The sequence below is a fragment of the Xiphophorus couchianus genome, chromosome 4, assembly GCF_001444195.1.
Source record: "Xiphophorus couchianus chromosome 4, X_couchianus-1.0, whole genome shotgun sequence".
In the NCBI taxonomy this organism is placed as follows: Eukaryota; Metazoa; Chordata; class Actinopteri; order Cyprinodontiformes; family Poeciliidae; genus Xiphophorus; species Xiphophorus couchianus.
In genome coordinates, this window is record NC_040231.1 from 18,102,099 (window position 1) to 18,117,882 (window position 15,784).

Sequence of the window (15,784 nt, forward strand, 5' to 3'; positions counted from 1 at the left end):
ATGGATCTAAATCTTCAGCCTCCCCTTGATGGGTTTAGGGCTGCTCTGTGGTGTGGGACGAGCCAACAAAAATGAGTGAAACTTATCCGGAATGTGCCCGGCACCATGTCTGGCCTTCTTTTAATGCCGATATCAGGAGGCTGCGGGGGTCAGAAATGGGGGAATGTTATGAGAGGAAGAGTTTAAGGGTGGGGGCACGCTAATGAGAACCTGTAAGACCTTAAGAGAGACCAGGTGTTCTGTGTTTTCCTCAAGACAATAGATTGTCCTAAAGAATAAAGGACGTCACAACAAGGTTTTAGATTTTGTATGCAAAACTTTTATTGAATGACACAAATAAAATAAAATACATTTACAAATATAAAATAACATACATATAAAACACATCAATTTAGCACAGTTTGCAAAGGAATAATGACAAATAGCTAAAATGCCCATATATATATCTCTCTCTTTCTGTACAAAAATAGCTTTATATGCATAAGTACTTTTATATAATAATTAAATAAAGAAATTCATTTATATACACAAATATCTGCACTAAAAAAATAGGATTGCACATGGTTTTTTTTTGGTTTTTTTTTACAGACAAAAACATTTTCAAGTATAGTTAAACCCAGTATGGATTGGCACATAGCTCAAAGAATCTAAGGCATTTTCCCTTGTACAGTGTCCAAAACTTGATATAAATGGAGAGCATTAAAGCTCTGTAGGCATATTGATAATGATATCTTTTCTTTATGATTCATTTTGCTTTAGTTCAAAAGGAAAAGTGCAAGCCATTTTTAGCAGTCTTATAGAGCATGATGTAGTCCTTCGGGAATAGCACTTTTTAAAGTCTAGGCCATGAGGAATAAGTGTGTAAAGTTCTAAAATGTTAATAGAGGGTTCCCTCTTTCAGGATGTGCCCACATGTATTTGCACTCATCCTTTTCCTCTGCCAGGCAGAGAACAGCACCTGTAGTTTGCTCCACACTATGCCATCCAGTTTCTTTAAGCCAGCTGTTTGCAAACTCTAGTCCACTGAGCCGCATCCCAGAGCCACGGCTGCATCCAGAATCACTCTGACTCAGTCCTCCTGTCTGGAACAAATGCGCTGGAGTATACTTGGCAAGAGTCTTAGGCATTTGGAGAATTTCAAAGCCAAGCAGAAGGGGACACAAGCTGAAGAGTCCAGCTCCCTTGATTTTGCTCCCAAGTCCTCTTTCAGAGTCCTCCTCATGTCCTGCTGAGTAGAGCTTCAAGCTTGTGAACTTGTGAGTTGTTCAGACTCCACACGGGTCTCAACCTGCCCTCCTCCATCCTTAGGGAGATTTGCCTCTCTGGAATAGATCTGCGCCTCCGGCCGTATCCGTGAGCGCTCATTTTGCTAGCAGGGGCGCTGATCTTCAGCTTGTTGTCTTTGGTCTGTTGTAAACGATGTGCCAGGATGTGCACCGAGCAGGTACCCAGGGCACAACCTGCGGACCTCTTGGTTCGGATCTTAATATCAGTGCCATGAGGGACGCTGGTCTTCAGCTTGTTGTCTTTGAACTGTTGTACACGATGTGCCAGGACGTGCACCGAGCAGGTACCCAGGGTACAACCTACGGACCTCTTGGTTCGGATCTTAATGTCAGTGCTAGAGATAGAAGGGAAACAGGACATTAATCTATGCTGTTACGTTATAACTTTTGAATAAGAACCTGATCAGATTAGGTGGCTGAACTTTTAGGATTGGATAATTTATTTCTTACCTGGAATGTGGCAGCAAGGTATCCCTGATGTCCTCTGGTCTGACAAAGTTTTCAGACTCTGCTGTTTTCTGTACTGCGACGGTTTCAAGATCCCGTCTCAATCTGCTCCCAAGCCACATGCTTAGTCTGCAAGAGAAGAGGGGGGGAAAACTCCATTAGTCTTGGAATTACTTATTCTTGGCAGCTAGCGTCCGCCAAAGACTTAACAGAGTTGAAACATTATTATTATTACTGCATGAATTGATTTAATGTTAACTCACCTTTTTTTCAACTCGGGATTCACCTCAAGTTCCACACAGTGTGCTACTGAAGCCAGCAGGCAGCAATAGAGGAAGGAGTGGAAGATCGTTTTCATTTTGGCTCCTGTGGCAAGAGAGGGAGAGAGAAAAAAGTTTGGTAAGTTAAACAGTTATGGTAGAATATAATATTTAGCTGCACAAATTTCCATTCTGTCCCTTTCTGCATGCATAACTACCACATTAAGAATTCCACCAAGAACCACTATTTTGTTTTCTTACACAAGAGTCCAAAAGCCAAGTTAATTGCATATATCATTCATTTATTTAGAAAGTTAAGCTAGGGTCAGAATTTGCTCGGTTAAGCAAATCTGTGACCACGCTTTGGGCCCCTGGCCAGTAATTTGAAGGACACTGTCTAAAATAGATTCAGCAGAAGTCCAGAAAAACTTGCAAATCATAACAATTTCACTTACAGCATTTAAAAAAATAAGTAATGTACTAATACTGTTGGATGCTTGACAGCCTGCTGGCAATTCCTACACAGATCCACACACATTAGGAGCTGAACTGCTTATATAACCAGGCAGATAACCTGTTCTTGTCTCTACACTTGTGCCTTGACCTCAAAAAGGAGCAAGGATAAAGCCATCAGCTGGCAGCACAACAAACCACAGCAATATGAGTTCTTTTAAAGCAAAGTGCACATACCTGTAGTTCAATTCAGATAGGCGAGAAAGTTCTTCTTCCAAAGTCAGCAGTGAAAGAATACTCCACAGGTATTCTCCAGGTTGCTTTTGCTTCTGTAAGGCAGCTGTGTCACTCTGCTATTAGCCTCTATGCACCAGACCGGCAGCATTTATAGCTGCCAGTCTGCAGGTGGGAGGGGCTCGGTGATGACACCCCCAACTCCCCCACCCCATTCAAAGCACTTAACTGCTCTGCTGTTGTTCATGTTCAGCAACAAGGGGTGGGGAATAAGTGTAGGAATGACAATTAAAATCATATGTTTAACAAAACTTTAAAGAAAATATGTGAAGAAATCTTGTGGTGCTATTGTATCCTGTTTTTATTATTTTACTTAGTCATAACCCAATTTTCTATCCACTCTTATATAATGATAATAAAAAAAATGAGTCAAACACAACACTCAGATAAGAATGCAAAATGTTTGTCCCAGTTTTTTTCTGTGCATTACAAGAATAATAGCCAAAATATTAAAACTTTTATATTGTTATATTTGAACTCTATGGTCAGATATGCCCATTCTTTTTGTTTATGCTCTTCTCAGTCTCTCTGGCAACAAAGAAAATAGCTTTAAGGAATGTTCCCATCCTCGGTTTTCGAAGGCACTCCCCGACACTGTGAAGTTCCATGTGAGCCTGGAAACCCAGACGACAATGAATCCGAGACAAGCATTGAGTTACTGATTAAATATAATAAGCATGTCCAGCTGTAAATACAATAAACTCTATATTTGTTTGGACAAGGCAAATATTGACTTTGGACCCATTTGGAAGGTTTAAAAAATTAATGGAACTTTACAATTATAAATCTGAGCTTGAATAACAGCCTGTGAGGTAACATATATATATATATATATATATATATATATATATATATATATATATATATATATTCGGTGTATTATGATGTTAAAACAATTAGAATACACTTTTGCATAAAGGGAGAAATAAAATCTAGATGGTGATGACAGAAAATAAATCCGGTCAGTATTTATGACTTTCTTTTTAATCCACTACATTACCAAACTTAAAACATGTGTTTTATACTAAAGATACATATTTGAAAGTGACACAGAATGTAGGAAATTACAAATTGGAGCCCATAAATGTGAAATTACAGTGATTTTTGCTATGAACAAAACTATAAAACCCAGAAAAAACATGTGCCAACACATGTGTAATCTCACACATAATTTAGGAAATGCTGTAAAACCCAGAGGAAAAAACGTTTGGTTTGAACAGTACAGAAATCCCAGTGTAGAAATATCCTCAAGGCATAGTGCAGAGAAATCTTTCAGTTTTGATTTTGCTTTCACTTTCTTTAACTGTGAACAAATGAAACAAGGTTTGCTCCACATTTGACATTCCTCTGTGGCATATCAAGACCCCTTATTCACTTCCTAGTATGATAATGAAATCCTTATGAGTTTATTTATATTCTCATGCGACCCCATTCCGCTGGTGGTGTCATATTTTTAAACTCCAGAAAAATACATAAATGGCAAACACGTGTGTTGTCAAAAAAGAAAATGTTTTGTAAGCACTTTGTAATGTTAACTGGTCCCAGCAGATCTGTAATACCCTTACCAAAGTTTACGACGAGAGATGGTGCAATCATTACAACGAAATTCTTCTGTTGCCTTTTGAGTCCTTATATAGCAATCTTTCCCCTTCAATTGTGAAATTTGAGTTTGACAGTTTTTGTACCACCTTTCAGTTTGCATATGAGCAGGTACATCAAGAAAAAGAGGCTGATTCATGATTATTGTAAACCTGTCATCTAATTTTCCAAGATAAACCCAGTTATCTTCTGGGTTTTTCCATGTTTTTCCATGTTTTCTCATGAATTCAAATTCTTTACTGCCTATATTTTGCTTTAGCAAACAAAGTAATGTGCAGGAATTTAGAAAGCCACTAAAACACAGACGGCGAGTGAGGGAAATCGCGTGCTGGGTTCCTGCTATTGTTGCTGGTTTGTCTATTTGTCTCACACACATGAAGTAATCCCCACGTGCTTTACCCTGTGACAGGTTGTCCTGTTTTCATTCCTCTCCAATATTTTGTCCTCACTCTAGAGTTTATCCTCCTCCCTGAGTGTTCCGCAAAGGAATCATTAGTTTTGTAGAACTTGCAATAAACTGAAATGATTTGGTTCAGAAAAAAATGTGTTGTTGGAGAACAGTGACTTTTGAACATGTTGCTTCATAATATAGCTAATGTGGATTGATTGCTGTTAGCAATATTTTTTAAATGATTTTAATAAAATTAGAGATACTGACAGATACCTTTAGTTTTTTAAAAAATTGGTCAGACCTACAAATCAAATATGTAAATATGTAAAAGCTTGTGCCTGAGATTACTTCTGTACAGACTGATTTGCTTTGTTTAAGTAAGGTTTGGAATTGCACTCAGGGTTCCAACATAGTTTGGAAAGATGTGACATTTGATTGAAGTATTTTCCTGGTGTGTTTAAATAAGGAAAAGGCTATATATTATGAAAAAATATTTGCATTTACAAGAAATCTTCCGTCCTTCTGCTCACCTTTCTCTTTGTCAGATTTACAAATTAAATGTACATATTTGAACTATCCAAAGAAAAGAAATTAGTCATTTGACAATTTAATCAAAAACACATTAATCAACGATGTCTTACTGACAGTCATGTACTGCTAACAAAAGGACTTAAGATAGATAAATATCACAATTTTAAACATTGTGGAAAAATTATTATCCTTTAGTTATTGCCAATTCTTCTGTACACTTTAAGCAAAAACCCAGTGATTGGTTTGCCATATTATTGTGGCAGTATTAATCATGTCGATGGTTCGTTGAAATTTGAAGAATCTTAGTTTTGATTTGTACAGTTTCTTGTAGGTTTCATTGAAAGCAAAACATAAAAGGTTGTGATAGATGAATATGATTTTTTTTCAATTTTTTGAATATAACAGTGCACTTGTTTATGATTTGACCATTTTCTGCTTTCTGTAGACATGAGCAAAAGTCTATTGTGTGCAGTTTTTTTTAAATTTTATTAATAAATAATAAATATTTGAGGCAATACGCAAAGTACAATATGCTATAAAGGATAGATAACATATTTATATTGCTTACATTATAGTCTTAATCTATAGTCTTTTAATATTTATTTATGTCAAAACTGGATTTTTAATAGGCTACTTATGCAGAACTTAATTTCTGTGTTTCCCCTCTTATTATTAAAATACGGTATTCTGGAACTGGTTCTTCCATCAGCTCTTGAAAAGCCCTCAAAGCCACCAGAAAATTCGAGATTGTTCCAGGCAGGAAATGAAATCCCACAGCTCACCAAGATTAGAATAACAATTCCCGTGTGGCTGCTGCACATTTGGTTGTACTGGACGTTAATCATGTCGTTTCCTAAAGGATATTTTATTATTATTATTATTATTATTATTTTAAAAATTAAATAAATAAAAACAGTCAGTATTGGGATACAGTGTTTGTAAACTGAAAGGGCCCACGCCCATGGATGTATTCCCACTCTCGCACGCAAGCGCAGTGACACTCCTTCTGTCAAACATGGCTGTTCTTTGGAAGGAGGAAAAATGCTGAATTGTGTTGGTATTTCTCTGGAAAAGCAGCAGACATGGCTAGGTTGGCTGACTATTTCACTGTCGTCGGATACGACCAGGAGAAAGCCGGTAAGTTGTTTGCGGTCGCGGACTGAGCGGAGCTCCGCTGATCCAGGCCTTGTGTCTATGTGTATGATGATGTTGATGCTACATAGCGTTAGCCACATGGCTAAGGCGAGACTGGGAAACACTTTCTTTTTCTCCCATTAGCAGGCCAGATGTCAGAAACCACACGGAGGGGAGTGGGTTCACACAGCGTGTTAAGTCAGTGCAGGGTGGCTGCTCTTTAGCGAAGGATGTGATATTTGACTCGGATCAAGTGAAACTTTTTCTATGGGTTTAAAATCTGTCACATCCTGTCCTGTTGATCCAGTGATCCAGCGCCCGTTAACGGGAAAGCTGTCTGACCGCAGCTTCGATTTGGCCATATAAGTTCATGTCTGGCTCCTCCTTTATCTATTTGTTCAGTGAGTCAAGCTAGGGCATGATTATTGATAACCCGTTTGTAGTTTTCTAGCGAAATGCTATGTTTGCTATGCTGGATCTATTTTTATCCGCTGCAGTCCTCAGTCATTTATTGTATATCATTTTTCAGTGGCGCCACAAAGGGGGGATGCAGGGGGGTAAAGAACCCTTTAGGTTTTGCTGCCCTTTCCTCTCCATTGAGACACCAGGCAGCCTTGAAAGGATAATATGATTTTAATATTCATTTAAGAAACAACAGAACGCATGGCGGTACATTAAGCAGAACATCCAAAATACTTGTGGGTCATAGCAAATGTCACCAGAAGGAGCATTGATTAAATGTTTAAATGTTTGACTTAAATTACATTGAGACCTGTTGTAAGTTTTGTCCCACCATCACAAAAACATTCAACACTGTTTTGATATTGTCATGAATTGTTCAGCAGAAAGTAAATGAGCTTACCAAACATTCTCCATTCTTTGAGAAGTTAAAATAAAAGCCTCACTTTCTGGTAGAAAATGTTATTATAAGGCACACTTATTACAGTAGAATATATGGAGATAACGTTTTGCTTTCAAACAAAAATACATTTTGTCATTTTTTTTTCTTTGAGACACAAAAATTAGGATTTAAATTATTTCCATGTATGGCATCCGGATATTTTGGGAGCTAATAACCTGTGTACATATGAATCAATAAGGTGATTTTTTTATTATATAGATATCTTAAATTAATTCACTGGTATTTAAGTTGATTGATCTCCATAAAACAAAGTTTTGTTTAACTAAAAGTAATGGAAATAAATAGGAAACAATTAATATCGGTATTCTTACTTTAAGTTAGCCTTGGATTTGCTGATAGTAACATTCCCACTGCTAGTCCTAAATTAGTTAGTCTTAAATAAATCAAAGTTATGCATTATTTTTATTTGTAAGCTTCTTCCAATATTTTCTACATCAGTTTGGAGAATTTGTGTATTCCAGTATTTTTAGCATCTTTTGCATCTACCCAGAGAGACTGAATTCACCAAATATATTTTCTTGTATACTCCTGTTGTTCTCAGGGTAAGACAATGGCTGCTGATATGACAGTAAGCAATCTAACCAGGGCCATAACTGGTCACCCCATTAAACACTTTTTGGATGCTCCCTTGATTATTGATTTATTTCTGTTTGTGTGAACAGAAATAAATCAATACTGGCTGCAGTGTTGCACTGCTGCAACAAAAAGCAGTTCTAGAGCTAAAGTTTTACTCTCTCTGCTGGAGGGGGACAGGAAGCCCCTCATGCTTACACTTACATGTTATTTCTCAAGTCCAGCCTCACATTCCTTTCATCGAAAGACAGGAAGCACACTTTGAATCATTCAAAGATAAATGGATGAAAACTTTTCTTTTCTTTTGGCACAGTTCTCAAGTTAGGGCTGCTCATTTAGTAAATTGCCTGTTTCTACAACAGCTTAAAGCTTTGCTGTTTATTGACAAAATGTTGTCTGCAGAACGTAAAGACATTGGATTAATTTGCTTAGCTTCTTACAGTGGCACCTGTTCAGCTTCATGTCTGCTCTGGCCTCGTTGAATGCGCTGTCACCTCGCTATGCTGCACACGTTAGGTAAACAGTACCTTTCATTGGCTGTGTGCATCCCAGCATCCACTTAGATAAGCGTGTGCTCAAAAGATAGATTGTTCCCTGTGCTACTAGAAAAATGTAACTAGATTAAAATTTAGACAATTTAAAGAAGAGACAAGGATGTTGATTTTCGTCTTCTCTGCACTCTCAACTAAAGATCAACTTAGTGAAGTTCTGTCATCACAGATCAAAGTTGATAAGGGATCTGAATCTCCTCCTGAAGAATAATAGCATTCCCTTGCTCTTTACAGGATATGTGTGTTTGCTGTTATGTATTTTCTCAGAGTAGTTGCTGCTTTGGCTCAAAGTTGCAAAGATGGTTTGCCTGTTATGAAAAAATCAGATAAGTTAAAAAAATTCTCAAATGCATGCCTTATTGAAGCCATGCACGTTTCAGTGATGCAGAGTTGTTCATCTAGACAACAGACTTCTCCTTCATCTGGCCCAACTTGCTTGTTAACTTAAAGCAGCAGTCCCTACGTGGCTCATCACTGAGCCTGCTGTTCCATCCTGACTTCTGCTCCACTGGCCTGACCCAGTTCTCACATTTGGTTCGCTGTGAATAAGGCTTAAGGTTGCAATCTGTTCACAGTCAGAGGAAACGATTCACACCTTTTGTGGTGATGAAGATTCTCGCCACCTGTCACAAGATGTTGTGGGAGTAAAAATAAAGGCAGACACAGAAGAGATGGTGTAAAAGTCTACAAACAAGTGTGGCTGTAATAGAAAAAGTATAGACCCATTTTAATATTTATATTGTTCTCCTCCTTGTCTCTTTGCAATGAAGATAAATCCACAGTGTACATCTCCAGAAATATTTCTGTGGCCCAAATATGAATGAATGAATAATATGTGAAACAAAATGCTGTCTTGATCATAATAAAGAGGAATATGATCAGTGTGGTGGGTTCACTGTGAAGTCGGCGCAGTGTCCTTCCCACTTGGAATAGTTTCCACAAGAAATGTTGGAAAACTCTTCAGAACCCACACTGTACTCTGCGTTTTTCCCCTTTGCAACGGGAAGCTGTTTTTCTGTTTTGGCATAACTTTTTATATAGTCTGGCAAACTGTTTCCTGAAAATTGCAATTTTCCAAGTTAAAAAAGTCAGACAAGCTTATTTTCTAACAGTTTATTTGGAGGAAATCAGCACTGTTTTATTGACTCAAACTGCTCATTAAATGCACTTTACAAATGCTGTGTACAGTCTCAGCTCTGTGGAACTTCATTGTCGGGATCTTTTGGTCTCAACTTAGGGATTTACTTATGTACTGCAGCACAATTTTGCAAAAAATATTATGAAATTTAAATATCAAATAAGCAAATGAAAAAAACACATCCATCAGCTGTGTGTAATGGGATGTGTGCATGTTAAGATGTCGATTTGAAAGTGTCGGATGTGGTGTTGCTTCCCAGTGTGTTTGCATATCAGTAAGTGTCTTTCAGAGCATTATTGTAATAGTCGCACCAACAGTGAGTTCATGCAAGGTCTCGCCCTTCAGAACTGTGAGGAATGAATTGACTGTCTGTTCAAACTTCTCAAAGAGAGTTAGTGTTTTTTTTCTAGCTGGCTAACTTGGCACACCCACATGGGAAGTGCTTTTGCTTAAAAAGAAACTTAAACATAAACTAATAGTTCATGGTTCATGTTTTTATCTGCCACTTTTGCTCACTTGTTTCATATTGATGCAATTAATAAATGTTATGGACACATCATAATTATATTATTGCTTTTGTGGCTTGTTATGATGTCTGGTTCTGCAGACTTGTTTGCAGTACAAGCTCCCGTTGATCTGCTCTGGTGGGGGGTCCAAAGTTGTATGACCCGTATCTTTTGTATTAGCTTAAATCATGTATGACTCTCAGTCTGTTGGCTTCATTCTGACATAATAAATAGTCTGTTTAGTCCTGCTGCCTGCTCAGTTTATCTGCATCGCATAGACCTGATGAAATAATTAGATATTTATTGCATGATCCTTTGGTGATTGCTTCAAGAAATTTTTTTTCGACATTGAGATAAGCTAATACTTTTGGATTTGAGAAAATATGCAAAGCGCCAACGTCTGATATCATTTTAATCACTATGTCTTAAAGCTATGTTATTGTGCTGAGGGGGCCAAAAATCATACATTAAATAAAGTTTCAAACTGTTAAACGGTCTCTTAAAGTAAATATTGCTCGGGTACTGTTAGCTCTTCTAACAGCTGGAGACTTTATTGTTCCGACATTGGATCATCAAGTGCTGCCATGTGTTATTGTTGGCTGATTGAATTATTATATATTTAAATAAATTTGTGTAGTTTGTCTTGCTTTTATCGGTAATAACATAAACATAACAAAAGTGGGGCTTTCTCAGTGCTTATTAGTTGGGGTTTAACCTTTTGAAAAAATAAATTGTGCAATCCTCTTGAGAAAAATTCACATTTTTAGCTTTTTGACAATTAAAGACTTATTTCAGCTTGTCGCCCCAATACATTATAAGCCACTTTTCTCAGTTTTCCAATGTGGTTGGATATAGATTGCAGTGACCATCCATTTATTTAACAATGTAGTAAACAACATACTATAATCATGATTTGGAGGGGAAAATCAAGGCTAAACACCTTTCTTACCCTGTAAATATCATATTTTCTCTTTTCCCATGTGCATGTATTGTATAAATAGCTGTTGTTGATGGATACCTGTTAACATATTGACAGATTCATGGAAAGGTCAGTGATTGATATGGGCAGTTTTGAAATTTGTAGACATTTGAAATGGCAGATTTGGATGCATGTGAATTTCAGATTACCGTACTGTCCCTTTGTTCAGCATCTGCAAGGAGTTCTGCAAATTACTTTCAAGTGGCACTCTTTTGATTTTACCTCGATTTACAGGTACATTATAATAAATTAAAATATTCACTGAAAAGTTATTTCAATTTAGGTGTGTCATATATGCACAGTGTCAAGCGAATCAGTGTTTTTCTTAGTAAACATATTTGTCTGTTGCACGAAGCATGAAATTCTTCCAAGATCTCAATAACAACCCATACAGTACATACATACAAAGAAATAAGTCCATAATTTAGGGTTGCAAAATATGCTACAAAATTATTGTAATTCTGGCATTGCTACATGCCAGAACTACATTGCAAAGAACTACAGAGGGCAACTAGTGTTAGCTAATTATTAAAGTAATCTCCATTCAGGCTCTTCATGCCCCTGATATTTATTGTGACACAATAAATATCAACAGTTTTGCACTTAAACAATTTAACATTTAAAACTGCTGGACACTATCTATAAACAAGTGCTTCAATAAAATTTTGTTGTTGAGATAAAAAAAAAAAACATCACTGGATAGACTACCCCATTATCTGGGATATATGTTTGCTATAACATGTGAAATAAAGGAGTGGCAAAAAGCCATGGAAAATTATGACAGCAGCTGAAATCTTTCAAGAATTAGAACACAATCCTGCCACGTAGCGCAAATTAATATAAGCAGGTTTTGTCCAGTGTCAGTGTTTCCCAACTCTGTTCCTCAAGGCACACTGCATGTGTCCTTGCTTTAACAGGCCTGATTCAGATCATTGCACTTCAGCAAAAGCTTGTTAATCAGCCATCAATTGAAATCAAGTGGGTTGAAGCAAGGAAACATCTAAGACTTGCTGGGGAGTGTGCCTCTAGGACCGGGGTTGGGAAACACTGGTCTATAAAATGGTGTTTAATTACCAACGTGTTGCATAAGAAACATCTCATAATTGGCAAAGCCAGTTAGCATTCTCAAAACTTTCATAACTTGTTGTGCAAAACATTGGTGGCATTGGTTACCAAGGAAGGTTTCAGTGAAAACTGTTGGGAGCATAATCTGAAAGTGGAAAGAAAACCATGACACCATATCCTGACCATGACCAGCAACTCCCTACAGGGTTTCAGACAGAGGATTAAAAATCAGAAGAGTTGCCAAAGAGCCAAGGACCCCTTGAGAAGAGCTTTGGAAAGACCTGGATTTAGCAGGCACACCCTATGTTTAGAGGTCAGGAGGCACTGCATATCTGCTCATGAACACCATATCAAAAGTAATGTTATAAATGTGAACATCGTGGACTTTAACTTTCTTCACAATAAGAAACTTGCAAAAAAGAAAGGGCTGCAAAGACCTTGCAATTTGAAAAGTGTTGATGTGAAAGAAAAGGCTAGAATAACTCCTGGGCAATGCAGGCCACTAGGTTCTCCATACATGAAGTATCTTGAAGTTGTCATCTCCAAGAAAGGCTCATCTACTAAATAATTAATTTTCAGTTGGTGTGTTCAATACTTTTTGTCTTTCTCTGTGTATCTGTGCATGTGTGGACTAGAAGGCTCGTCACCACCCTTTGGTGAGAATTTATTGCCATTGGCCCCTTTAGAAAAATATTTGCTTAGTAAATTGGTTATATGTTTAATACTGATTTTACTTTCTTTACTTCAAGCATTTAAATAGAATTGATGCATCATAGAGTTATTGCCTTTATTCGCTGTGTTTTGTAGTTTGGATTCAGGCTTTTTGGTGAGAAACAGAATACAGTGGAGCAGTTTCTTCCTCTTTGTTTAGGCCAAACTGATACAAAGGGGAAGTCCACTGACTTCTTTTACTTTAGTCACATCTGTCGATAAGGTACAGTATAACCAGAACATGATGGTGTTTGTGGTAATGCAAATTAATCAAAGTTCATGGCAGGAAACATTTCAGTCCTAATAATTTTAGAAGTGGAATATGACATTCGGGATGCTTAAAGAAGCATTTTCCAAGGTTTTGCATCATTTGTTCAACCAGTCACTCTGACCTTTTTATTGTTCCAATGGGTTTTCTGTGCAACAATATCTAGATCTTGATAACTATTCCAGAATGAAATCTGAATAGACTCACCCTGATGTGTTTTGGTTTTCCTCATGCGTTTGACCGGGGCACGACTTCACGGTTCTGTCATGGTTTTTACATATTTGACCTGCAGTTGTAATTCAAAGCCTTAAAGCTTCCTGATATTTATGATGTCATCACTTAGTTAATCTCCAGTACCATTTTCCATGCAAACTATTTCATCCTTTGCATATCATTTAGTGGACAATCAGTTTGGTTTTCTGATTACAAGTGAGTCCAAATGGGTTTCCCCACATCGAATCAGATGCTTACAATTGCTCTTAATGCTAAATTGAAGAATTTACCCACTTCAGTTTTTCTTGCGTTCATGTCAACCCACGTTTCTTTCAGAACCAGAAAGTCCAACAGAACAAGTTGCTAAATCAGTATCAGAAATAAATTTACACAGATTCCTTTTTGATGGATTTTCTCTCTATGTTCAATCAATCTTAATATTCTGGGATCTAAAAAACGTGGAGAGGCAATATCTATCAATTTGTTCCAGCATAGTCCAACTGTGTGCATAGCCGGGCCAAAATCAGGTTAGGGGCTGACGTCTGTATTACGTAAACTGGCAGAGTCCACTGGGGGTCTCTTCGCCATATATGGTGAAGAGACGATGTTGGCTGATTTAATCAACCACAACAGCTGTTAGATAAATCAGGAAGATAAACTGAAGTTTTTTTTCTTTTACTGCTATAATCAAGAAAGATAAAGAACTTTCCCTCTGTGGGTTTTTCACTTGCGCTTGAAAATATGCAACATCACACAATTCAGAGATAAATTATTAGTTTTATTCAGCCTGAGTCAAATATGTGTGTGTTGACTTGCTCTGTCAGTAGAGCTCTATTCTTCAACTTTGTCTAAGTCAGAAAATAAGAAGCGCAATAAAAAGCACCTGTTGAAGATGTCTTCATATAAATGCTAAGACTCTGAAACAGGAATCAGATTTTAAACATTTTTATGTGATATTAAATATAGCCTACAGCTAAAAACATTTATGTGGTTTTCTTGTCTTCTAATTTGCACTGCTTAACTGTACCAAGCCCTTCTATATCCTGTCAAACTGGATTTTTTTTTTCCTTTTAAACATTTGTCATGGCCTTCAACAACTTTTGTTCTTCTTGTTTCTGTATCTTCTGCCCATAAGAGGAATAAATAAACATCATTATTTCTTTGCACTTCATTCCCCTTTGTTTTTTGTTGGCGGATGTGCAAATTACCATGCTTCTTTTTCAGGTCTGGATTCCATTATCCTCACTTATGGGGGTTCTTTATAGTTATCGTGGGGGTAGTGTTTGAAAACGGGGCTTGTTTTAATACACGAGTGCAGGCTTGTGGAATGTGAGGAATTTTGTCATTTAGTTTCATCTGTGGTTAAAAATTAGAACAGGGAGCACTCAGTCCATATGTTTTTAATTAGAGGAGCTGTAAAGAACCAAAACATGCAATGGTCAGACAGATTGGTGTCCTGCTATCACCGTGTCATATTTGGACATGTTACACTTGACTAATCTGATGAGCAAAACAAGACCAACGGTGCAGTGAATAGTGACTTTAAGATTTCTGCTTTTTTGTTGGGTTTTTTTTTTTTAGCTTTTTTGCCATTGTAATCATTTTTCAAATAATTAAACATAATTTAATATCACACAAAGATGACAAGAGTATATGCAGAATGAGGTTTTAGTTAAAATTATCACAGCACGTACACGAGGTTTGCTAATGGAGGAAAAAGTATGCTGTTGCAGAAAATCTGTTTATCTGCCGTCATTGGTGGCTATGCTAATTAGCTTGAGGATTCACGACAGGCTCCGTTGTGGGAATGGAGCTATAGTGCAGCAGAGCAAGCGCAGGGTGTGAGCAGTGCATACATGAGCGTGATTGACAGTGCTAAGACCCTCCTCCTGGTTCTGATGGGTTGTTTCAGACTGGGCGTCGTGTATTTCTGCAGAACGACAGGGAGAAGGCAGAGGAGCTGGATTTATTATTTATTATTCCACAGATTAACTTATATTATACTGTCATGACATTGTGACAATTTTAACAAATATGTAAATAGAATATTTTTTATAAAAGTCTTCTATTGCACTTCAAGGCAACATAACTTTAAAAAAATTATGGAGGGTTAAATAATAAGGATTCTGATTAAAACCTTCCTGAATTTGCTAGGAAGGTTTATTTTTTTATTTTTTGAAAAATAATTATTTTTTTACTTTGAATTGGAATTTTTTTGCAAACTTTCAGAATCCAGGATTCTTTAGCAATCCTGTATTAACTACAATTATTCTTTGCATCCCAGTTGCTGAATTTTCTTCAGTTCATGCCACCCTGTGTTAAGGCGTTCTTTGAGCTTTGTTGTCTAGCTTTTGCCAGCCTAGTTGAGATTCTTATTAAAATGAAATGTTTTTTGTTTGCAGGTTTATGTTTCTGTGTGAATCTTAATATTTGAGTTGACCGAAAGCATGAGCGCAGGAATGT

At 37.1% G+C, this 15,784-nt stretch overlaps 2 protein-coding genes across 4 annotated transcripts in view; one reads left to right on the forward strand and one right to left on the reverse strand.

Annotated features, from left to right (window-relative positions):
- Positions 1-545: 545 nt before the first annotated feature.
- On the reverse strand, positions 546-2,819 carry adma (adrenomedullin a). Of its 2 annotated transcripts, XM_028016020.1 has the most exons (4): positions 2,684-2,819; positions 1,997-2,099; positions 1,737-1,862; positions 546-1,621 (listed from the first exon to the last, which is right to left on the reverse strand). In XM_028016020.1, exons 2-4 carry the CDS (start codon positions 2,089-2,091, stop codon positions 1,219-1,221), a joined length of 624 nt encoding a protein of 207 aa, XP_027871821.1. In that variant the 5' UTR covers positions 2,092-2,099; positions 2,684-2,819; the 3' UTR covers positions 546-1,218. The 2 variants fall into 2 exon arrangements, with proteins under 2 accessions (XP_027871821.1, XP_027871823.1); XM_028016022.1 differs by lacking the exon at positions 2,684-2,819 and having other exon boundaries at positions 1,737-1,864; positions 1,998-2,103.
- Positions 2,820-6,245: 3,426 nt separating this feature from the next.
- sbf2 (SET binding factor 2) overlaps positions 6,246-15,784 on the forward strand; it is a 100,252-nt gene continuing 90,713 nt past the window's right edge. For both annotated transcript variants that reach the window (XM_028014328.1, XM_028014329.1), the window contains exon 1: positions 6,246-6,398. In XM_028014328.1, coding sequence (XP_027870129.1) covers positions 6,344-6,398 — 55 coding nt within the window. In that variant the 5' untranslated portion in view covers positions 6,246-6,343. The remainder of the gene's footprint in view (positions 6,399-15,784) is intronic.

Bases quoted from the DNA above. Each gene is read 5' to 3' on its own strand.
- adma (XM_028016020.1), bottom strand. From the start codon at position 2,091: ATGAAAACGATCTTCCACTCCTTCCTCTATTGCTGCCTGCTGGCTTCA. The intron at 1,863-1,996 runs GTGAGTTAACAT...CTTCTCTTGCAG, and splicing joins AATCCCGAGTTGAAAAAAAG to ACTAAGCATGTGGCTTGGGA. The intron at 1,622-1,736 runs GTAAGAAATAAA...TTCTATCTCTAG, and splicing joins ACCTTGCTGCCACATTCCAG to CACTGACATTAAGATCCGAA.